The sequence below is a fragment of the Larimichthys crocea genome, chromosome IX, assembly GCF_000972845.2.
Source record: "Larimichthys crocea isolate SSNF chromosome IX, L_crocea_2.0, whole genome shotgun sequence".
In the NCBI taxonomy this organism is placed as follows: Eukaryota; Metazoa; Chordata; class Actinopteri; family Sciaenidae; genus Larimichthys; species Larimichthys crocea.
Genome location: NC_040019.1, coordinates 13,700,231 through 13,725,645, shown reverse-complemented (window position 1 = coordinate 13,725,645; position 25,415 = coordinate 13,700,231). Strand labels below are relative to the sequence as shown.

General features: G+C 46.2%; 1 protein-coding gene across 1 annotated transcript; it reads right to left on the bottom strand.

Moving 5' to 3' along the window:
- Positions 1-1,949: 1,949 nt before the first annotated feature.
- apc (APC regulator of WNT signaling pathway) lies at positions 1,950-25,024 on the bottom strand. Its single transcript, XM_010753650.3, has 17 exons — positions 24,781-25,024; positions 19,713-19,868; positions 12,775-12,862; positions 12,476-12,698; positions 12,080-12,188; positions 11,823-11,936; positions 11,514-11,576; positions 11,292-11,342; positions 11,134-11,220; positions 10,865-11,042; positions 10,582-10,782; positions 9,487-9,582; positions 9,221-9,360; positions 9,035-9,112; positions 7,994-8,110; positions 7,688-7,902; positions 1,950-7,595 (listed from the first exon to the last, which is right to left on the bottom strand). The coding sequence occupies exons 2-17, from the start codon at positions 19,845-19,847 to the stop codon at positions 2,678-2,680; spliced, it is 6,813 nt and encodes a 2,270-aa protein (XP_010751952.1). The 5' UTR covers positions 19,848-19,868; positions 24,781-25,024; the 3' UTR covers positions 1,950-2,677.
- Positions 25,025-25,415: the final 391 nt, after the last annotated feature.

Sequence of the window (25,415 nt, the reverse complement as noted above, 5' to 3'; positions counted from 1 at the left end):
TGAGACTGTGAGGATAAGCATGGATATATAACAGATATATTTATAGTATATAGCAGTTGTATGCAGTATATACAGTGTATAATATACAGTAATATATATATTATAATATATATATATATATAAAACACACACACACACACACACACACACACATATATAATATGTTGTAACCTTGTGGTTCCTATAGTTTTCCAAAGTAGATTGGAAACTGAAAAGTCTCTCTCTCTCTCTCTCTCTCTATTAATCATGTCCTAACTAAACTTCTTCCCTGGAGTTCTGTCTCTGTCGTCCAGCAGGTTCTCGTGGATCGTGGCTGCTGCTGTGGTCCTGCATGACGTCCACTACACATATTACACTGTCATTATTGCTGCGCCATATCTCCATCACAGTTTATAGTTAGTTGATGATTTGCGTGCTGCTGAGCATCTGTCTCTCTGTCTCTATCACAGGTTCCACTGCTACTGTAATCATTTTATCATTATTGTAATTCATTGTCATTTATATCATCATTTAATTCATTGTCATTTTATAGTCATTGTATTCTGTCTTTATCACATTGTAATCATTGTGTTATCATCATGTAATCATGTCATGTTATAGTCATTGTAATTCATTGTCATGTTATCAGTCATTGTAATTCATTGTCATGTTATCAGTCATTGTAATTCATTGTCATGTTATCAGTCATTGTAATTCATTGTCATGTTATCAGTCATTGTAATTCATTGTCATGTTATCAGTCATTGTAATTCATTGTCATTTTATCATTCTGTAATTCATGTCATTTTATTATCATTCATTGTAATTCATTGTCATTTTATCATCTGTAATTCATTGTCTTATCAGTCATTGTATTCATGTGTCATGTATCAGTCATTGAATTCATTGTCATTTTATCAGTCATTGTAATTCATTGTCATGTTATCAGTCATTGTAATTCATTGTCATGTTATCAGTCATTGTAATCATGTCATGTTATCAGTCATTGTAATCATTGTCATGTTATCAGTCATTGTAATCATTGTCATTTTATCATTCATGTAATTCATTGTCATTTTACAGTCATTGTAATCATTGTCATTTTATCAGTCATTGTAATTCATTGTCATTTTATCAGTCATTGTAATCATTGTCATTTCATCAGTCATTGTAATTCTTATCATTTTATCAGCATGTATTCATTGCATTTAATCAGTCATTGCATTTTACAGTCATTGTAATTCATTGTCATTTTATCAGTCATTGTAATTCAGTCATTTTATCAGTCATTATAATTCATTGTCATTTTATCATTCATTGTAATTCATTGTCATTTTATCAGTCATTGTAATTCATTATCATTTTATCAGTCATTGTAATTCATTGTCATTTTATCAGTCATTGTCATTTATCATTCATTGTAATTCATTGTCATTTTATCAGTCATTGTAAGTCAGCCGGAGGAGGGGGTCAGGGTATCAGCATTAGAATTCATTGTCATTTTATCAGTCATTGTAATTGTACAATATGTTTGTGTTGATTTGTTCTGTACACGTGACATCTATTGCACGTCTGTCCGTCCTGGGAGAGGGATCCCTCCTCTGTGGCTCTTCCTGAGGTTTCTTCCACCTTTCCGTTAAAGGGTTTTTTGTCTAAGGACAGAGGGTGTCACTCCCTGTACAGATTGTAAAGCCCTCCGAGGCAAATGTACTTTGTGACTTTGGGCTATACAAATAAAATCTGATTTAATTTTATTGTTGCAGCCAGTGGAGCTGCCCCCTGCTAGACATTAGAGAGAATGTTCAGACATGGCGGAGGTCGATGCTGTCACAGCTCAGCGTTTGTGGATCAGAGGAATTGATAAAACGTTTCAGAAAGGTTTAGGATAGGTTTGGATGTAACGTGTGATCATATGATGGATGGCAGTCACAGTACGGAGGCCCCGAGCAGACAAACATCAACACAAACAGTTTGCAGTAAAATGTTGAATTTTATTCTTCATTTAACGTTCCTTTGACGTTCCAGCTTCAACATAAAAACAGTGAAAATCAGGTTACAGCCATCAATCATTTTAAATTATGTGCTTCAAAGTTAAAAAGTTTGAAGTTTTACAGCAATAACTTACGTTTTACAGTGTTATCTGTTTCCAAGGCGACAGAGCGCCACGTTTACAGCTGACAGGAAGTTCACCAACCCATGATTTTCAGAATAAAGTTTTCAGCTTCAGTCGGCAGCAAACGTCTTGCTCCGGATTAAATTCAGATTATGGAGCGGTTCTGAACCAGACTAGAACTGGACGGAACCAGACCAGAACCAGACTTCAGATCCAAACTCCCTCAAAACAACATGAAAACTTTAAAGAGCAGAATCAGCTCAAACGCTACAGCTAGCAGAAACATCATCATCATTGTTGTCATAGTCGTTACCATAGTAACTGGCATTGTTAAAGTAGGAGGCGGGACCATGCAGAGACAGGCAACAGGCAGAGGGGGCAAAGCTAAGCGCTACACATAATTTTAGTGGTATAAAAACATAAAAAGTTCATTTTTAATCTCATCCAATAAAGAAGCTTGACTGACAGGTAAAGGGGGCAATGAGGGAAGAGGAGAGGGGTGGGGCTTAGCACTTAAATACAGACTCACTTCCTGTACAGTTGAGTTCACAAACACATTTCTCTCTCTGTATTTACACACTCTTTTTACACTGATGTCACGATGTAGGAGCCACGTTCACCACCGCTGCCACCACCTCCACCTTCTCCACCCTTCGGCTCCCGTTTCTTGGTGACAGGGGTGGGGATGAGTGAAGGTCGTGTAGGGGTCGTTGATGATGATGTTGTGGTGGTTGGCACAGCGGTGACATCAGCATTGCTCTTTCTGGGGCTCGGGGTGTAATTGAAGGGGCTGACTCGAGCTGCCACAGCGCCACTGCGCTGCTGACTGCGCTGCTGTTGTTGACGTTCGGGTGGAGGCGGTGGTGGCTTGTCGTCAAGGCTCTCGCAGCTCCGGCGCAAGTTGAGGTTGGAGGAAGAGGAGGAGGAAGAGGAGGGGATCTTACAGGGCGCAGGGCTGTCGATGACGGGTGGGGCGTTGGTAGCGGTGGGAGAGCGTGCTGAACAGGAAGAGGAGGAGCGTGGGTTGTTGACGGGACAGTCCTCCAGACGAACCCACACATCTTCTGATTTGTCTGTGAAGCTCCGCCCTGAAGATGAGTCACCACCGCCGCTCTTCGTCTTCCTCCATGTTCCTTTTGACCTCACAGCGCTCTCCTCCTCGCTCCGCCCCTTCTCGCTAGACTCTGATGATGCAGACAGCACAGACGACGAGCTTCCTGTTCTTTTCCACGTCCCCACGCGTGGTAGCGATGTTGAATGTTTACCAGCGCTCCCTGCTCCTCCCCCACTGCTGTTTTCCCTCTTCCAGGTGCCAGTGCGGCTGAACCGCGATGATGTCACTTCCTGAGGCCGTGATGGGCTCTCAGAGTGGGAGCGGTTCACATCGTGTTTCCTGGTTGTTGAGGGTAACGGTGTATCAGGGCTGGACGGCGACTCGAGTGCCGCTGCAGCCGCCGACTCTTCCAGCTTCCTCTTCAGTGTTGGACTTGGAGCTTCTTTGATAAATGTCGACTGACGGACGAGCGCTGGCTTCTCTGGCTCCGCCTTCTGTTTCTTGGCTGCTGTGGAGCCGCTGACCCGAGACGCTGACTCGCTCCTCGGAATGCCGCCGCTGCTTCTCGGTGCCACGCTCTGTTTGACTGGTCTGGAGGCCGATGATGAAGATGATGCGCTTCCTGGAGAAGCGGTGCGCGGCAGCTGCGACAGCTTCCCTCCTTTCTGATTGGCTGCAGTGGAAGAGCGAGACGGCGTAGAGTCTCGAGAGGACCCGCCTCCTCTCTCTGCACCATCGCTGCTTCCTGGAGCTTTGGCCACAGTTGCTGCTCTGGGTTTGCTCCGCCCCCTGGCTGCTGGCTCCACCCTCGGTTTACCTGTAATCAGACTCCTGTACACTTTCTTCCCACCTCTCAGCGCCTTCGCCTCCTCCTCCTCTTCCTTCTTTGCCTCCAATGTCGTCCGTTCGCCGGCCTTGAGAATCCTCGCCCCTCGCTTCACTGCCATTGCCTCCTTCTCCTCCGCCTCTTCTTCTTCAGCATTGTTATTGGCTGCTGGTAGGCGGAACGGCGAGCCCACAGACTTAAGGGACAGGACTGAGTCAGAGTCTGATGACGGTTGGCGTGACAATGATGAGGCAGCGGCAGCAGCAGCATTCAGGCTGCTGACGATAGAGTTGGCACCTTCCTGTATTGCCTTCCAATCAAAGGACTCAGAGTCGGGGGAAGCTGGGCTTCTGGGGGCCTCCAAAGGTTCCTCCTCAGCCAGGATGCCATCGCTGGCTTTGGGAACAGGAAGTGGTGTGGCAACAGCAGCAGGGGCAGTTGTAGCGGCGGCGGCAGCAGCGGCAGCAGCCTTCTTCTTCTTTTTGGGCATGGCGGAGCTGATGCATTCCTGCAGCAGGTCATCTTCCGAGTCGATGCTCAGCGAGCTGAGCGACGAGTTCCTGGAAAAACAGACGGGCGTGTCCTCCACGTGGAACGCTTTGGGGGCGTAGCCACTGGCCACCGGGGGGCGGGGTTTAGGCTCTACCTGTGGAGGAGGAGGAGGAGGAGACTTTTTTCCTGCTTTGCATCCATCTTGCTGGTCAGGTGGTGGCGGCGGCGCAAACTCCTTGTTGTTGTTTTCCTGGTCAATGTCGCTCAGCGAGCTAAGGGAGGAGTTTCTGGAGAAGCAGACAGGCGTGTCCTCGATGGCGAACTTCTGCTTCTCATCTGTTGCCGTCGGGTTGGTCGCTGGTTTCGTTCGAGGGAAAACAGCGGCCGTCTGCTGCTTCCTCTTCCTTCCTTCCTCTTCTTCTTTTGTTTTCTTCTCTTCTTCATCCTTCTCCGCACCATCATCTTCATCGAAGTCAAGCGAGCTCAGCGAGTCGTTGCGTGAGAAGCAGCATGGTGTTCCTTCGATGGGCGTGTAGTGGCGTGGTGAGTCAAAGGCAAACCCTGGTTTTGATTTGGCAGCTGTTGCCGTGGCGACACTGTACACCGCCCTTTGGGGCATTGGTTTCACCGGCGATGTTGGCTTCTTCTTGGGTTGCTGTAAGCTGAGAGGGGGCGGGGCTGGAGGAGGAAGAGGTGGGGGAAGGGGCGGGGCTTGGAGGTGCTCACTGTTCACTGCTGCTCTGATTGGTTTTCTGGGCTTGGCTTTGGGCATGGCAGCGTTGATACACTCGGCAAGAATGTCGTCACCATTCTCACCCTCAGGAAGTCCTGCCCGCCGCCTCTGGGCAGAGGTGGGAGGGGCTACAGGTATGACAGCTGCCTCCTCATTGGGTGGGGAGTCAATGGTCAGGTCACTGAGCGAGGTGGCCGTGGAGAAATTGAGCGGTGTTCCCTCTACACAGTAAACCCTTGGCACTTCCTCCACCAGCGGCGGCGGCATGTCCTTCCTTGGCTGTGACTGGGTGCGAGGTGGGAGGAGCTTGTAAACAGGAAGCTGGCTGGGTTTCCGTGGTGCAGCTTGTTGTGGTTTCTTTGGTTTCCGTGATGACTTGGGCATGGCCATGTTGATGCAGGCCTCCAGGATCTCGATGTCGTCATCATCATCTGATTCGTCAAGGATCGGTTTCTGCGCCTCCTGCTCCCTCTCCTCGTTCCCTCCATCCTCTTCCTCCTCTTTCTTATTCTTCATCTCAGCTGCGATGTACGGCTCGTCCAGACTGAGTGCGCTCAGACTTGAAGCTCGGGAAAAGCCATGCGGCGTACTCTCTGTGGCGAAGTGCAGCAGGACATCGACGCTGCTCTCCTCCTCGTCCTTCTTGGTCTTTTCCTGCTCCTTTGTTTTCTGCGGCGGCGGTGGTGGTGTCTTGGCGCGGCTCGGGGGCATGGTCTGTCCTGGGCTGTCAGGCAGGTCACTGGGGCTGACCACGCCACTTGGCACACCGCTGCACGGTTCACTTGAGCGCACAGAGCTGGCGATTGACGAGGTGGAGAAGCTGTCAAGGGAACTAACGGACGTGCAGCGGCTGAACATCAGCGGTGTCTCCTGAGCATAAGGCTGCTCCGGAGGACTCTTGGGAGTCCTGGTGCCCGAAGATGTCGTCACATGGTGGTGGTGATGGTGGTGATGGGCGTGGCCGTGATGGTGGTGATGACCTCGTCTTCCACGAGTGGAGGGAGCAGTGGCGGCAGCGGTCTGGCTCTCCGCCTCCTTCTGCTGTCTCTGCTGCTGCTCGTGTGCATCTTTCTCGCTGACAGGAAGTGTTGGGTAGTCGTTATTTCCACCACCGCAGACAACGCTTCCGCCTCTCTGCCTCTCAGTGACATCGCCGTCTTCCTCTTCCTCTTCTGATGACAGTGAAGAGAGTGAGCTGCCTCTGGAGAAGCAAATAGGCGTATCCTCCACACAGTATGTTTGGGTGGACTCCTGGTTTCCTTTTGCCACCGTCCGAGTGGCTGTGGGTGGAGGGGGTCGGAGTTTGTTGGTAGAGGCTGATGGAGGAGGAGGGGCGGAGGAGGCAGCCGCCTCGTCTGGTTTGAACAGGGGTTTGCGGGTGGAGTCTGTGCCATACTTCAGGCTGTAGTCAATTGGCTGCTCACTTGTCGAGTCACCACCGTAGCTTGATGTTGTCGTGGCAACAACGTAGCGTGGCGGGACAGACGTTATCCGGCTGCTGGTTGTTGCCGAGTCGTTCCTCAGACTGGCATCCTGTCGGTCGTCCTCGTCACTCTCTATGCCACCACGGTGACTTGGACTCTGTCTCCCAGAATTCAACTGTTCGTCTGAGTACTTCAGACTGTAGTTAATGGGCGTGTCAAGCTCTGCGCCATCGTCGTCCGCCATGTGGTTGGCACTGCGGATCTTGTGTGCCAAGTCGGCCGGGTACTTCCTGTAGACGCAGCACTTGTTGGCTCCACTCTCATCTGATGAGTAGAGTGGCTCTGATGATGGTTTGGTCTTGCCGCGGTTGCCATATCCGTCGGCACTCGTCACACTGTTGAGGCTGTCGCTCGACGCTCGGACACTCGGTGGGAACACCGGCCGAGTGTACGACACTTCCTCGTTTGTCCTCTTGGATCCATCTCCATTCTTTGGGCTCGAAAGTACTGGCGTGTTGGCATACGAGCGTGTTCCACTCCCTCCTCCTCCAGCACCGTTACAGCCCCGCCCCTTCCTGTGTGCCGCCTTGGGGCTCAGGTTGTCGATGTTGTCAAAAGTCTCTGACAGCTGTTGGGCGTCCAGCTCCTCAAATAATGCCTTCTGTTTGCGGGCGTGCAGTGACGGGGCACCGGCGCCTGGTGACACTACACTTGCGTCCTTGTAGCGTGCCGGCCGGTTAGCCATCAGGTTGCGCAGGGCAGCAGCACTACCCATGGCGATCATTTTGTGCCGGGAATGGATAAGGTTGCGCAGCATTCCCACAGCGCCCAGCTCCCATAATGCCTCCTGATCTTTGGCGTCTCTGGCTGACAGATTCCAGAGAGTCCCGCAGGCGTTAGACACGATGGTCAGACTGTGAGACTTCAGGTGCTGCAGCAGAGTTGGCAGGCAGCCATGCTCACGCAGGATCTGCCTGTAAAACAGAACACAGGACATTTACTCAGTGATGCACACAATGGATGCTTTTGTGTACTTCAAGTTATTTAGCAGTTCATGGACGCCTACCTGTGTGCCTCATTGGTGGCGATGAGGCTGGAGACATTGCGCAGGATGCCGCCACCACTCTCGATGATGGCGAGGGTGTTCGTGTGGCTGCGGTGTGTCAATGTTCCCACCAGAAATGCCAGAGCACCATCCACTGAGCAGATATCCGCCTTGTTTTCTGTACAGTGAGCTGACAAGTTCCAGAGCGCACTCAGTACAGACTTCAAAGTCGACTCCTGAAGGCAGAGAACAAGAAATAAAGTGAACAACTACAGCAGTAATTTCAGAGTGTACTCAGTTCAGCCCTCAACATGAACAGTATTTTACCTTCTGGACCTCAAGAGCACAGCCCATTAATGCTCGCACGCTGCCCACCTCCCGCAGAGTCTTCTTACTGTTGACGTCAGCACGCCACGACAAGTTCCTCAACACGCTTGCTATGACCTGAAAACCAGAAAGAAATTCAGAGAACTCTACGTGAACAACAAAGGGACAAAAATATCCTGACACCAAAAAGAATTAAATCTAAAGGGTGCAGTACCACCATTTTGGTGGTCATTGACAAATTCAGTGCCTGACATGGTGACAACACCCCATGAAGAGGACCCTTGAGTCCTGAATAAGAGTCCTGTAGGGTTGGCTAATGAGTCCTGATACAGCAGACAGGTATCAGGAGGACCGGAGGACTGAAGGAGGTGAGCTGGTGCTCTTCAAAGAGGATCTGACAGACCATCAGATGACTCGTAAGGGTCAGGACTTCAGACTAGTTCAGACTAGTTCAGCAATGAGAAGCACTGCTACCCTGTACTGTCCACAGGTGGAAGGAAAACTTTGAGAAACTCCTGATTCGTCCTCCAAAGAGAGGCACATCTAGAAGACTCAGAGAAGTTTTGTTGGACTTATGTCCCTGGCATTTTGTGGGGTTCTCCAGGAGTTTGACATACATAGGACGTATTACAATTCCTTCACTCTTCAACTCGTCCAATTGATTGTTGCTTCCATTTGACTGGGACCTTGGTGAGGTCCTCCCAGTCTGAGGTCATACTTCTCTGCTGGACTGGACTGTTCCCTTCAGGTTTGAGTCTGACCTCAGACTCCTGGAGACGTGGGATAAGTCTGAATTCTCGGCTGAGGAGACAGTTAATTTACAACTCGCTGTGATGCAAGTGTGGAGCTCTTTGTCAGGAAACCTTGTGATCGGTGATCAGAACCACAGTGTGATGATCAGTATTGATTCTGATAATGACCTGATAACACGGCGTCACATCAAACGGGTGCTAATCTGTTTCTGTCCATCGTTCACATGCATTGACTGAACAAACGAGATGAACAGCTTCAAACAGTTGTCGCAGTAACAGGTGAATTTACCTGCTGAAGGTCTTCACTGTCAGACTTCAGTTGGGCAACCATCGCTCTCATGCAGCCCTTCATGGAGCACAGCGTGGCCTGATGGAAAAAGAAATAACACAACACTATGATCTGATTGGTTAAGGAGAGCTGAGTGAGCTGACACACAAACATGTTGAAACGTGGTAAACAACGTGTAAAATCAACCTTATTGGCTACGTCTCCAAAGGTGAGGTTGGTTAGTGCCATGCCGGCGTATCGCCGCAGTGTGACACTGTAATGATCGCTGCTCAGACCGAACATCTCGCAGTCCACCTGTAGCAGCTCTGCCACCGCCTGCAAACCACCTGCAGGGACAAAAACCCACAGAAAGAAGGAAATAAACCCAGAAACAAGAAAGAAAACAGACAACCCTGAATCATGAGTCATAAAAGAATGAAACTGAAGAAAAATTACTTCTAACAATTACTCACCAAGTTCATTCATGGCGTGTCGATGTTCTTCATCGAAGGAAAGTTTCATAAGGACGCAAACAGCTGGACAGATCTGATGCTCCACAGGAGATGGCACTGAACACACAGTATATACTACATAAAAGCACAGTATATACTACATAACATACAAACATAGTATAAACTAAACACTTTATATTATTTACATGGAACCCTGATCAATCAAAGTAAAATGAGCTGTGGGGTAGACTGTTGTTTATGGGAAGTAACAAATGCATGGACTAGTTTTTCTGTATCCGCTTGAGACATGATGCGTTTTATATGGACGTTAAAGGACAAATCCTGATCAAAACCAACTCCACGATTCTTTCTAGAAAGAGAATTTCTGTGGTCTTTAGCTGTCAGTTGATCACCACCTGGCTGTGAGGTGGATCAGATGCTGGGGAGGCTGCCAGACAGACCTGGTAAACCAAAAATGTAGTGAGGGTGAACTAGAATGAACCTGTCTGGGAGGTCTGCAACTTAGTCCTCCGGAGAAGAAGAAAGAAGGAGGCTTTTCGGGCTTGGTTGGCCCAGAGGTCTCCCAACGGTTGAGAAAGACAGCAGCTACAGTAGTCGCAGAAGCGCAACCCGGGTGTAGGAGGAGTTCAGGGAGGCCACAGAGAAGGTTGGCCTCAAGAAAATTTCTGGTAGAGGACTCATGAAGGAAAAGCAGGGCTCAGTTAAGGCTGTGTTCTGTGTTCTTGTATTTACAGCACCCAACCATCCAACCGTTATGTGTGACCATGATCTTTGGGTAGTGATCTAAATAATGATGCAAGCGGTCTAAAAGAATTTCCTCTGTAGGTGCTCAGCTTTAGAGGAAAGGTCAGAATCTGATCAGACCAGGACTGTGTTTCTGCACAGAGGGACATCTAAAGGCTTTGCTAAACCTGCTGTCTCGGCAACCCGACCCAGATCAGAAGAAGGACATGATGAATGGATAAACTTTATACTTCTATCTCTTAACAGGTCAGTGCAGTTTTGATCATGTTTTCTGATACATTTAAGTTCTGGTCATATGATGTGTGTGCTGACTGTCCTCTTGGTTGGTGAGTCAGTGTGTGATTCACTCACTAGGGTTGTCCTCCTGGTCAACTCCTCTCTCGTGGTTCTCCTGCCAGCTCCAACACGCCTCGCAGTAATGTCGCACCTGCTCCAAGAGGTGGAGCACTCTGATCTCACGCCGACCTCTCTTATCATCCGGCTGACTGTGAACAATGTTGTGTAATGCTGCCGACGCCCTTGCACGAGCCTCTTTACTGCCGCGAGAGTTACCTGGACAACCGGAGACAAGCAACAGGTCAGATGAAAAGGTTACCTTGGCAACAGGAGAAATATAAATAAAAAACGGAGTTACCTAGCAACAGCGAGTCCTTGTCGTTGCCATGGAGCAGCTGGATGAGCAGAGGCAGACAGCCGGACTGACGCATGGCAATGCACGAGTCCTGAGAGCTCGACATGGCGAGCAGCGTCCGCGACATATCGTCTTTATCGTGAGTTCCCAACATGGATAGAAGACTGTACACCATTTCCACCTGAAGGGGGCCACACAGATGTTAACCTTACAGTGGACGCCCTCCATCATTTGCAGAGCTTTTAGCAGTGTTACTAGGCACATTTACTAACCTTGGTTCCCAGGTGGCTGGTGATTCGTCGAGGTATAGAGTAGCTTGCCTCATTGGCTGGCTCGTGGTCCAAACGGCTGCTGGAGCTCTGAAAAAAAAAAAAGGAATTAAAAAGATTTTAAAGATTTTAAAAAGGAAGAATGAAGGAATGACGCCCACCTGAGCTGCAGCCAATCCACTGCTGTCACTCGCCCCCTGAGCTTCCTCCACCTGCAGGGAGAGAGAGAGAGAGAGAGAGAGAGAGAGAGAGAGAGAGAGAGAGAGAGAGAGTGGAAAAAAAAAGAAGATTAAATTATTTAATGACACCAACGTTTAAACAGGTGTAATCACACACACTACGTCAGGTTCTTGGTCCTGATCTATCAGAACAGGTGAGCCTACCTGCAGCCGAGCTCCCAGTCTCAGGATGTCTTTCTCTATCTGCTGGATACGAGACACACGAGCCTGAACACACACACACACACACACACACACACGTTAATGACAACTTCCTGTCGTACAAACACTGCGAAATCAATTCCTATTTACATGTGCACTGATCAAAGCATAAAAAAATCTTTTGATCTTTCCGTCATATTTGCAGTGTGTGAAACAGGTTACAGGTGATATTACCCGACACCTGCAACACACAGCCCCACTCCACAGAGAACCATGTGTGTGCTGGAAACAGACTGACAGGTGAGGTCCTACCTGAGCTCTCCTCTCCATCTCCTGACACGAGCCAAGCTGTTCCTCCATCGCTGATCGGATCTGACGAGCTTCAAACTCCAACTGACGACGACTCATGTCTGTCTGTAGAGTGAACTACAGACAAACTACAGATTAACTACAGACAAACTAAAGACAAACTACAGACTAACTACAGATTAACTACAGACAAACTACAGATTAACTACAGACAAACTACAGACTGATCCCGTCGTGTGGTCAGTATAAAGTTGGTTTACGTTCTCGGTGAGCGGCAGACTGTCGATCCTCTTGGTCAGGTTCTGCAGCTGAGTGTAGTACCAGTCCTTCTCCTTTTCCTCTTTTTCGAGCTCGGCCAATAGGAGAGACCTGTACGTGAGAAGCAGCCAATGAATGGTGCAAGTACTTACAGTGGTAGTACAGTTGAACAGTAGTAGTAGTAGTAGTACAGTAGTATTCTCAGCGTGAACAGTGACATTGTGTTAGTTGCAGTAGTACTAGTCATAGTAGTACTCGCAGCAGTACTATCAGTTACATTAGTTACGTTATTACAGTAATCGTGTTCTTTATGAAGTAGTACTGCCAGCAGTGTTGTCAATAGTAGTATATAGTAGTAGTGGAACTCTTCTTAGTACTGTCAGTAATATCAGCAGTACCTCTCCTTCTCCAGCTCTTCCAGGCAACGGTCATGGCTATCTCTGCCCACAGACGGCAGCCCCCTCCTGGGGAAGGCAGTGGTCGTCGACGGGCCTGGAGCTACGGAACCTCCAGCTGCCCCTCCAGGAGCTCCAGAGCCAGAAGAGGCTGAGCTGGAGGACGGTGAGGGGGGCAGAGGAGGCCTCGACCTGGGCTTAAACCCAGCTGAGTCCAGGCTCATCTCTGGAGGAAAGACATACAAATTGGGTTACACATGTGTACTTTGTGTACTTTGTGTGTGTACTGTGTGAGTGCTCACCCTTCAGTCTCTCAATGAGCTCTAGCTGTGAACCAGACGCCTCTCCAGAGTCTTCTTCTATGGTGCCCTGAAGCTGCTTCAGAACTTCCTGTTTATATGAGTGGACAAAGAAGTGGTTACATCACAGTGACATCACAGTATGTTTACAGACATGACCACAAAGGGGCACCAGATTCTCACAAACGTTCATATTCGACTGTTAACATACAAAACTTACATACGTGTACACTTACAACATGTACACTTACAACATTTTCTGTGGCGCTGCTCTGCTGGCGACATGGAGAAGGGCTCTGGTTACACGTCTGTTTGTGTGTTTGTAACATTTCTGTTAAATGTCTGTCTTCGGTGGTTTACCAGCACAGATTTATTGGGGAGTACTACAAACGCTGTATGGCTTACCCTGCGTTTATGTGGGGTGAATTGGCGAAGGATGGAGGCAATCGCGGTGGCGTAGCTGATCCTGGCTGGCTTAGTCACCCAGTGTATGGCAGCCGGCCCCATCAACAACGGTGGCCTGAGAACGTACAGCTGTTTGGAGCTTTTAGGACTGCGAGACAGCGGAATACTTCCAGCGCCTGATCTCCTGCGGAATGTGCCCAGTGAACTGCGACGACATCACGGGGCGAAACACCAGCGAGGCAGGGTCAGGAAGCGAGGTAGGAGAAGCGGCATTAGGCGGCGTATTCGGTCAGCCACCAAGCTACCGCTACCGCCAATGCTCCTATGCAAACCCCGTTCTCTTAAAAACAAGTTGGAGGACCTGCGTCTATAGGTAAGAGCTTACTACGAGTACCATGAGTCTGGCATTATGGCCTTTACGGAGACTTGGTTTACAAACGATATTCCGGACAATTTTATTCAAATCGAGGGTTTTTCTCATATACGTTTGGACAGCGATGGAAACTCAGGCAAACTCTGTGGAGGGGGAGTGTGCATCTACATTAAGGACAGTTGGTGCCAAAATTTTGTGTGAGAGACAAAATATGCACACCTGATGTTGAACTTTTGTGTGTTACCTTGTGGCCACATTATCTCCCCAGAGAATTCAGTAATTTGTTTGTCTGCGTTGTGTACATCCCTCCCAGTGGGAACGCAGGCAGAGCAGCAAACATAATTGCGGACTGTGTCCATCATCACTTACAAGCTAAGCCTGATGCTCCGATGTTTTTACTTGGCGATTTTAATCACTGCAGTCTAACCAAAACCCTGCCTGGCTTTGACCAATATGTTAAGTGCAATACCAGCAATGATAATATAATAGATAAATGTTATGGAAATGTTAAAGATGCCTACACTGCTAGAGCCAGACCCCCACTTATGAACTCGGATCATAACGTAATTCAGCTGCTGTCTACATATCGGTCAGTCTACAAATCCACCAAACCTGAAATTCAGACGGTGAAATTGTGGACAAGCGACAAATTGGAGGAGCTGAAGGGATGTTTTCTCTGCACGGACTGGGATGTTTTTCTTAAGGAAGCAGATATTGACAGTGCCATGGAATCCATCACTGACTACATTAACTTTTGCATTGACTCCGTCATACCCCTGAAAACTGTCAAACAGTATCCCAACAATAAACCATATTTTAATAATGACATTAAGGAGTGCATCATAAGGAAAAAGGCAGCTTTTAAAAGGGGGGATAAGGTAGCAGTTCGAGCTGCCCAAAAGCACCTAAACCTACAGATAGCCACAGCGCGGCGGCAATACAAGGAACGTGCGGAACGAGATTTGGCGGATGCAATGCTAAGAAATTATGGGACTCGATCAGACAGATGACTAATATGAACGCTAAAAGGAAGCCTCTGTCTGCTCACAATGAAACTGTGAGGGCAAATGAACTGAATAATTTCTATATGTGATTTAATAGTGATAACAGTGCAGAATGTGTCGATGTCTTGGAAAATGTTATTTGTGATCTTAATGTGGATAGAATTGAGATTAAGCTAGAAACTGTCACTAGAACTTTTAAAGCTATTAATACTAAGAAGGCAACAGAACCAGATGGTCTGTCTGCTTTTATCTTGAAGTCTTTTGCGGAGAAATTGTCTCCGGCATGGCAAAAATTATTCCAACTTTCTATAGATTCCTACAGGGCACCTAAACTCTGGAAGACATCCATCATTTTGCCCATACCTAAAAAGGTCAGTCCGCAGGAGGACAATGATTACCGGCCTGTAGCCATAACCTCAAATGTTTTTAAATCACTAGAGAAGATTTTGGTAATGAAACTTCGTACAGAAGTGGATCCATTGCTTGATAAATACGAGTTTGCATACAATAAGAACCGCAGCACAAGTGATGCTATAGCAACCATAATGCATCTGGTCCTTAAACACTAGAAAACCCTGCTGGGTATGCCAGACTTCTCTTTGTTGATTTTAGCTCTGCGTTTTTCTTATTCAGCCACACATTCTTCTTAAGAAATTAATTCAGCTGGGGGTAAACCCTTTTTTAGTCAGGTGGTACCACTCGTTTTTATCCAATAGACCACAACAGGTCAAGTTCAATTCTACTCTGTCTGACTTGGCGATAAGCAGTACTGGCGCCCCCCAGGGGTGTGTCAGTTCCCCTCTTCTGTTCACGCTGTACACCAACGATTGTGCGAGTTCTGAGCCAAACCAGTATATAGTTAAATTCTCTGATGACACTGTCATTCTCAGTCTGCTTACTAAACACGATGATCTAGATACACACCAAGTGGGAGTCAACGAGTTTGTTAATTGGTGTGATTCGCACTTGCTACTGATCAACACAACAAAAACAGTAGAGATGCTGCTGGATCCCAGATCTGTCGGTCATCAGGGCCCAGTAGCTATACATGGCCAGGTCATCGACCAGGTGAAAAGTTTTAAGTATCTGGGAGTACAGGTAGACAGTGACCTTAGTTGGCGCACTCAGGTGGCCAATGTCTGCGCTAGAATCCACCAACGCCTTCATTTTTTGCGCAGACTCAGAGTTTTTGGAGTCTGCAAAAACATTATGCTCATCTTTTACAGAGCAACGATTGAATCAATCCTTCATTATGGTATCACCTGCTGGTTTGGCAATCTCAAAGTAAAATCTAGAGCTGAGATTTCGAGCCTAGTCAAAACTGCAGGTAAGATTATGGGTGTGATGCCCCCCCTTAACCCACAGGATCTTTTTGAGCAGGCAACTATCAGACATGCAAATGCCATTTTATCAGATAGTTCTCATGTGCTGAATGGGAAATATGTCCTTCTTAAGTCCGGGAAGAGACACAGGCTTCCCCTGTGCAAGCACAATCGCTTCAAGTACTCTTTTATTCCCTTATCTACTAAGCTAATTAATGACCAGAAATGATCACAGTTGTTTCTGGACGGATTCTTAACTTTTTTATAAAGGTTATAAAGTTAGTGTATGCGTGTTGGTGTGGAAATGGATTGGTGGCTGTGAGTGTGATAATTTTTAGGGGATGTATGATTGAGCTATATTTATGGCAGGATAAATATTACTGGTAGGAATGTAACGATGCATTGTGACACGATTAAAAAACGGTACAAATGCGTGACGACTCGCATCGGTTGACAGAAAAAATGAATCGCGATTCTTGGCAAATGGGAACCCGCACAGTGCGTGTTCCCGCTGGTCAAACAGGCTTCCCGGCGCGTTGCATGAGCGTAGCGTATTTGGTCCGTCCTGCACGCGACTTCAAACCCCACCGGGAGTGTTTTAGGAGCGAGCGCTTAGCCCACCAGACTTTGTTTACTTGCTCAGATTTGGACATTTTCCCGATGTTTCCCTTCTAAACATGCTTCTACATGTGTAAATATGTTACGTAGTTAGTTAGTTTTCCTTTTGTCTGTTTTTACAACCGGCAGTTTGCACGGGGTATTTTATTTTGAAAATCCATCGGATTCTCTTTGCTTTTTCTGTGTCTGGCTTTCGCCCGCTCGAGGTGCTCTGTGGAAATTGATGCGTGCTGCTCCCAAGTTTTAATGTTTTTATTTTATTGTTATGTACAAAACTTACCAGCCACATTGGCTGGTGATCAAAAAAGTTAATTTAGAGCCCTGGTTACGCCCCCTCGTGAGCGAAAACTGCACATCACACCAGTTAACAGCAGTTTACTGTGAGATTGTTTCTAAAGAAAGCAGATATTTGTCATGTGTTTTGTTGTTTAAGATGTAAGTTGCACTTTTTATAAGAGAACACAAACAGTTTGAGAGTTTCTGTGAAGAAAGATTTTTTTCTTACAAATAGAAAGTATAATAAATATAATAAATATCATACTTTTATTTGGTCATAATTTGTCTGTAGCTCATTTTGATTTTTTAAAAATCGTGAAAAAATCGTATCGTGAACAAAAAATCGTGACTCGAATCGAGTCGTGAGTTGAGTGTATCGTTACATCCCTAATTACTGGTATATGTATTGTGAATATCCATCTTTTTATCTTTTTATTACTGGTATATGTATTGTGAATATCCATCTTTTTATCTTTTTATTTTATGTCATGCTGGTATGTGTATATCGTAGGCTGCTACGTCTGTACCGTTTGTGGTATGTTGATATGTGTTTTATGGTGCTGTAACCTTCCCTATCTCTAAGACAAATTTCTCCCTGGTGGAGAAAAATAAAGAAACCTAACCTAACAACATGTACAACATGTACACTTACATCATGTACAACATGTACACTTACAACATGTACAACATGTACACTTACAACATGTACAACATGTACACTTACAACATGTACACTTACAACATGTACATTATGTAAATGTGCATGTACGACAAGAGTGTAAGAAACAATGAAAAAACAGGATATCATTAATAAATGAATTAAAATAGAATCATAAATGAACATATACAAATGTCTCTCTCTGTCACTGTCAGCTCAGAATAATCATTGTGTTGTTTTTGACTCACCACGATGAAACGACAGCGTTCGTACAGCGACATGATGGAAACTAACAACACTAACTGTCCATCCACACAAAACAGGAAACAGGAAATGGGAAACAGGAAGTGACTGTGTGTTTGGAGAGGAAGGACCCCACAATAAAGAAGAAAACTACATGAAGAGAAAAACAAGATGCACGAAGAGAAGACTGAAACACAACGACCACAAATCTATTCAAACTAAATAAAACATGAAAGTATCAGGATGAACAGAGGAAAAAGAAACATCTGAAAATAAAAACAGAAGGACGAGAAGGTGAAGAAGAAGGAGGAGAAGAAGGAGAAGACAGAAGAAGGAGGAGAAGACAGAAGGAGGAGGAGAAGACAGAAGAAGGAGGAGAAGAAGAAGGAGACGAAGAAGAAGAAGACAAAGAAGAAGGAGGAGAAGAAGAAGGAGAAGACAGAAGAAGGAGGAGAAGAAGAAGGACAGAAATGAGTGAAACAAAACAGAAGGGGAATAAAGACGGTGTAAAGGACAGAATGCTCACTCTGACAGGTTTCCAGAGATCCTCCAACACTCTGACGTCTCACACTGAACTACAACAAAGAACTCATTATCAACATCAGAGCGCGTGATTGGTGGAAAATACCACAGCTCTATTCTGGGCGAGAGACACTAAGTTTATATGTCGGAGAGAGAGAGAGCGACAGATTCAACATGAACTGAATCAAACCACAGACCACTACAGGCGACCACAGACCACTACAGATGACCACAGACCACTACAGATGACCACAGACCACCACAGACCACTACAGATGACCACAGACCACTACAGATGACCACAGACGACCACAGACCACTACAGATGACCAGAGACCACTACAGACCACTACAGATGACCACAGACGACCACAGACCACTACAGACGACCACGGACCACTACAGATGACCACAGACCACTACAGATGACCACAGACCAAGACAGATGACCACAGACGACCACAGACCACTACAGATGACCACAGACCACTACAGACCACTACAGACCACTACAGACCACTACAGATGACCACAGACGACCACAGACCACTACAGACGACTACGGACTACTACAGATGACCACACACCACTACAGATGACCACAGACCAAGACAGATGACCACAGACCACTACAGATGACCACAGACCACTACAGACGACCACAGACCACTACAGATGACCACAGACGACCACAGACCACTACAGATGACCACAGACCATTACAGACCACTACAGATGACCACAGACCATTACAGACGACCACAGACCATTATAGACGACCACTACAGACGACCACAGACCAGACCACTACAGACAACCACAGACCACTACAGACGACCACAGATCAGACCACTACAGACAACCACAGACCATTACAGACGACCACAGACCAGACCACTACAAACAACCACAGACCACTACAGATGACCACAGACAACCACAGACCAGACCACTACAGATGACCACAGTCCACTACAGACAACCACACACCACCACAGACCACTACAGATGACCACACACCACTACAGATGACCACAGACCACCACAGATGACTACAGACCACTACAGATGACCACAGACCACTACAGACGACCACAGACCACTACAGACGACCACAGACCACTACAGACGACCACAGACCACCACAGATGACTACAGACAACCACACACCACCACAGACCACTACAGATGACCACACACCACTACAGACGACCACAGACCACTACAGACGACCACAGACCACCACAGATGACTACAGACCACTACAGATGACCACAGACCACCACAGGTGACCACAGACCACCACAGGTGACCACAGACCACTACAGGTGACCACAGACCACTACAGACCTCCACATGTAATGTGTGGATGGCTGAACGACATAAGTTCAGTCCATTTACTACTTAATGCAGAGTTAGCTGTTAGCTTAGCTTCGCACCTAGCTCTTTACAGGCAGTTAATCCCACTGCAGTAGTCAGAAGTACCAGAGCAGTACCAGAGCAGTATTATGAGTACTGACCTTCATGTTGGAGGCCTCGGTCTCCAGTTTGGTCAGGTGGTTCGAGTTGTCTTGCAGCTCCTGTCGCAGATTTGAGTTCTCCATCTTTAACACCTCCACCTGTCTCAGCAGCTGGTCGTACGACGCTGCTGCCATGTTCGACGACCCACGTCAGACCTGCACAGAGACCAGAACCATCACACTGTGGAACTGTAGTACTGTAGTACTCTGTGGTACTGCGAGTCCCCAGAAGTGACATCAATAAATGTATGTGTGTACATCATGTGATGTTTCTGATGTCACCGTGTGACTGTCACAGGATGCAGACACTACAACGCTGTACTACAATGTTATACGACTGTCTGCAATACTACAACCCAGTACTACAACGCTATACGACTGTCTGCAATACTACAACCCAGTACTACAACGCTATAGGACTGTCTGCAATACTACAACGCTATAGGACTGTCTGCAATACTACAACCCAGTACTACAACACTGTACGACTGTCTGCAATACCACAACACTGTATGACTGTCTGCAATACTACAACACTGTATGACTGTCTGAGGTACTACAACGCTGTACAACTGTCTGCGGTACTACAACGTTGTACGACTGTCTGCTGTGCTGGAGTGCTGTTTGACTGTCTGTGGTACTACAACGCAGTACAACTGTCTGAGTATGACAATGCTGTACGGCTGTCTGCTGTACTGGAGTGCTGTACGACCATGTTGTACGACTGTCTGTGGTACTACAACACAGTACGACAATGCTGTACGGCTGCTGCAGTATGACTGTCTGCAATACGACTGTCTGCAATACTACAATGCTGTATAATGGTTTAGTGTGATAATATTACTGTAATACTATGGTTTACTGTGATAATAGTACTGTAATAGTACTGTTTACTGTGATAATAGTACTGTAATAGTACTGTTTACTGTGATAATAGTACTGTAATAGTATGCTTTACTGTGATAATAGTATGTTTACTGTGATAATAGTACGGTTTACTGTGATAATAATACTGTTTACTGTGATGATAGTACTGTAATAGTACCGTTTACTGCGATAATATTACTGTAATAGTACAGTTTACTGTGATACTAATACAGTTTACTGTGATAATAGTACAGTTTACTGTGATACTAATACTGTTTACTGTGATGATAGTACGGTTTACTGTGATAATAGTACTGTAATAGTACGGTTTACTGTGATAATAGTACTCTAATAGTACCGTTTACTGTGATGATAGTACGGTTTACTGTGATGTAAAAGTAAGATTATTGTCATTTATATTGCAGTATCACTGCAGTACAATCACACAGTGCTACGTTAGAAGTACTCCAGTATTACTACAGAATATTACAGTACAAGTCATCTTCCTGTTGATGGGATCACATGATCAATGGTCAGCTGAAGCTGCGACTCTCCTTTCATCTGTCTTCATCCTCCATCACCAGTCGGCCATTTTCTCTCCCTCCTCTCTCCTCCCTCCATCATCCCTGCCTCCCCCTCTCATCACCTCCTCCCTCTCTCTCTGCCTCTCTCTCCCTCTTTCTCTCCATCACAATAAACAAACATCATTTCAATGCAGAAGAAGAAAAACGGGTCATAGAACAGACAATGAAACAAGAAAAGCACGACCACCCCCTCCGCCTCAATCCCTCCCCCTCTCTCCCCCTTTCAATAATCTGACACAAAGGACAGAGGACAAAAGACGAGTGAAGAATGGATGAAGGATGGATGAAGGATGGATGAAGGTGAATAAAGGATGAATGAAGGATGAACAGATCGTGATAAAGAAAGAGAAAATGGCAGCTCACCCCATCGCTGTAGCCTCCATCACCCTCCCTCTCCCTCTATCTCTCTGTCTGACAGAGCACAGTCAGCTGGGCGAAAGAGCAGCCAATCAGGAAGCAGAGACGGGGGGGGGGCTGCCTCTCCCTCCTCCAAATACTCCCAGCATGCTTTGCTGCTGCAGCAGGCAGACTGACCGGGTTACTGAGCGTGCGCGCACGCACGACCAGCGCGGGTTCAATTCCACCAACCGTACAGTCAGACATAACGAAATAACATTTGACATTAAAATATACTAATGTTAAATATTAACTAAGATAACATCTAACAAGTTGCTCTCTCCTCCTCTCTGTCCTCTCCTTCTCTTCTCCTCTCTTTCCTCTCCTGCTCTCTCCTCCTCTCTTTCCTCTCCTGCTCTCTCCTCCTCTCTGTCCTCTCCTTCTCTCTTTCCTCTCTGTCCTCTCCTTCTCTTCTCCTCTCTTTCCTCTCCTGCTCTCCTCCTCTCTTTCCTCTCTTTCCTCTCCTGCTCTCTCCTCCTCTCTGTCCTCTCCTTCTCTTCTCCTCTCTTTCCTCTCCTTCTCTTCTCCTCTCTTGCTCTCCTCCTCTCTTTCCTCTCCTGCTCTCTCCTCCTCTTTCCTCTCCTTCTCTTCTCCTCTCTTTCCTCTCCTGCTCTCTCCTCCTCTCTATCCTCTCCTGCTCTCTCCTCCTCTCTTTCCTCTCCTGCTCTCTCCTCCTCTCTTTCATCTCCTGCTCTCCTCCTCTCCTGTTCTCCTCCTCTCTTTCAGCTCCTGCTCTCTCCTCCTCTCTTTCCTCTCCTGCTCTCTTCTCCTCTCTTTCCTCTCCTTCTCTTCTCCTCTCTTTCCTTTCCTTCTCTTCTCCTCTCTTTCCTCTCCTCCTCTCTTTCAGCTCCTGCTCTCTCCTCCTCTCTTTCCTCTCCTGCTCTCCTCCTCTCTTTCAGCTCCTGCTCTCCTCCTCTCTGTCCTCTCCTCCTCTCTCCTCCTCTCTTTCAGCTCCTGCTCTCTCCTCCTCTCTGTCCTCTCCTGCTCTCCTCCTCTCTTTCAGCTCCTGCTCTCTCCTCCTCTCTTTCATCTCCTGCTCTCCTCCTCTTTCCACTCTCTCCTCTTCCCTTTCCTCTCCTGCTCTCTCCTTCTCTCTTTCCTCTCCTTCTCTTTGCCTCTCTTTCTTCTCCTGCTCTCCTCCTCTCTTTCATCTCCTGGTCTTTCCTCTCCTTCTCTTCGCCTCTCTTTCTTCTCCTGCTCTCCTCCTCTCTTTCTTCTCCTGCTCTCCTCCTCTCTTTCATCTCCTGCTCTCTCCTCTCCTGCTCTCTCCTCTCTTGCTCTCTCCCTCTTGCTCCCCCTCTCCTACGTTGAGTTACTCCTCGTGCTCCTTCACTGATAATGGTATATGTACACTGCCTTGCATGTTTTAAATGTTTCCTGCTCACCTGATTCAAACGAGCGGCTCGTTATCAGGCCGCTGCAGACCTTGACGATGAGCTGATCGTTTAAATCAGGTGAGGAGGAAACGTCTAAAACATGCAGGGCAGTGTCAGTGAAGAATTGTAGTAGTACTGCAGTAGAATTGTAGTATTGCAGTAGTACTGTAGTAGAATTGTAGTATTGCTGTAGTACTGTAGTAGAATTGTAGTATTGCAGTAGTGCTGTAGAACTGCAGTAGTACTGTAGTAGAATTGTAGTTTTGTAGTAGTACTGTAGTAGAATTGTAATATTGCAGTAATGCTGTAGAATTGCAGTAGTGCTGTAGTATAATTTAGTAGAATTGTAGTACTGCAGTAATAGTGTAGTAGAATTGTAGTACTGCAGTAGTATTGTAGTAGTACTGTAGAATAATTGCAGTAGTATTGTAGTAGTAGTACTGTACTAGAATTGCAGTAGTATTGTAGTAGTAGTAGTACTGTACTAGAATTGCAGTAATACTGTAGTAGTAGTAGTACTGCAGTAGAATTGTAGTATTGCAGTAGTACTGTAGTAAAATACTGTAGTAGAATTGTAGTATTGCAGTAGTACTGTAGAATCGCAGTAGTGGTGTAGTAGAATTTAGTAGAATTCTAGTATTGCAGTAGTACTGTAGAATTGCAGTAGTGCTGTATTAGAATTTAGTAAAATTGTAGTACTGCAGTAATAGTGTAGTAGAATTGTAGTACTGCAGTAGTATTGTAGTAGAATTGTAGTACTAGAGTAGAATTGCAGTAGTACTGTAGTATAATTGTAGTACTGCAGTAGTATTGTAGTAGAATTGCAGCAATACTGTAGTAGTAGTAGTACTGTAGAATAATTGCAGTAGTAGTAGTAGTAGTAGTAGTAGTAGTGGTGGTGGTGTAGTTAAATTGCAGTAATACTGTAGTAGTAGTACTGTAGTAGAATTGCAGTAATACTGTAGTAGAATTGCAGCAATACTGTAGTAGTAGTAGTACTGTATTTGAAATGCAGTAATACTGTAGTGGTAGTAGTACTGTATTTGAAATGCAGTAATACTGTAGTAGTAGTAATAGTAGTGTATTTGAATTGCAGTAATACTGTAGTAGTAGTAGGAGTACTGTAGTAGAATTGCAGTAATACTGTAGTGGTAGTAGTACTGTATTTGAAATGCAGTAATACTGTAGTGGTAGTAGTACTGTATTTGAAATGCAGTAATACTGTAGTAGTAGTAATAGTAGTACTGTATTTGAAATGCAGTAATATTGTAGTAGTAGTAGGAGTACTGTAGTAGAATTGCAGTAATACTGTAGTAGTAGTAATAGTAGTAGTGTATTTGAATTGCAGTAATACTGTAGTAGTAGTAGGAGTACTGTAATAGAATTGCAGGAGTACTGTAGTAGAATTGCAGTAATACTGTAGTAGTAGTAGGAGTACTGTAGTAGAATTGCAGTAATACTGTAGTAGTAGGAGTACTGTAGTAGAATTGCAGTAATACTGTAGTAGTAGTAGGAGTACTGTAGTAGAATTGCAGGAGTACTGTAGTAGAATTGCAGTAATACTGTAGTAGTACTAGTAGTCGGTGTTTCAGTGACAATAGCAGCGCTGTTAGCTGGCTGAACCTCACAGTCTGGCTAACACCGACCCGTTACTTTACCGTCATTTCACCGGAATACTGGCAGAAATATCGGCGTTAGCCGGTTCGTCAGACTTCCTCTTCCTCCTATCGTCCCCGTTAAACCCGGTAACCGTCACCAGTCTTTCCACAGATACGTCCAAAAACCGACATCCAACCAAAACAAACGGTTAGCATTGAGCTAGGCTAACAGCTCGTCTGCTCTTACCTTCCCGGTTTGGAGACAACGACAAAGTCCTTCAGACAGCGGCGTATTCACGGGAACATCACCGAGGAAACAACGCAGCCGTTAAACGAATCGTTAGAAGCGGCGAAGGCCGCTCATGTGTCCGGTCGGAGCGGGAAAAGAGTTGAACAAAGTCCGGGAGAAGTTTTAACTCGGCCTTTTTGTTATGGAGAAACTGCTGCTGCTGCGGTCCGCCATCTTGTGTGTGTGTGTGTGTGTGTGTACTCCAGTAAAGTACTGCAATACTCAGAGTATCTCCAGTAAAAGTACTGCAATACTCAGAGTATCTCCAGTAAAAGTACTGTAATATTTAGAGTATCTCCAGTAAAAGTACTGTAATACTCAAAATATCTGCAGTAAAAGGTTCACAAGTATACAAGTCCAAAATGCTCAAGCAGGTCAATGGAATTGACAAATGGCATTTGTATGTATGCATGTAAACATGTCAATGGTGATGGTGCAGATGGTGTATATGGTACAGACTGTGTATACGGTACAGACTGTGTATACGGTACAGACTGTGTATACGGTACAGACGGTGTATAGGGTACAGACGGTTACAGACTGTGTATACGGTACAGACGGTGTATACGGTACAGACGGTGTTTATGGTACAG

What these genes read in the sequence shown, in the direction of transcription:
- apc (XM_010753650.3), bottom strand. Translation starts at nt 19,847, where the DNA reads ATGGCAGCAGCGTCGTACGACCAGCTGCTGAGACAGGTGGAGGTGTTA. An exon ending in AGATGGAGAGGAGAGCTCAG is followed by an intron (nt 11,577 to 11,822) that starts GTAGGACCTCAC and finishes GTGTGTGTTCAG; the next exon opens with GCTCGTGTGTCTCGTATCCA. An exon ending in GCCACCAATGAGGCACACAG is followed by an intron (nt 7,596 to 7,687) that starts GTAGGCGTCCAT and finishes TCTGTTTTACAG; the next exon opens with GCAGATCCTGCGTGAGCATG.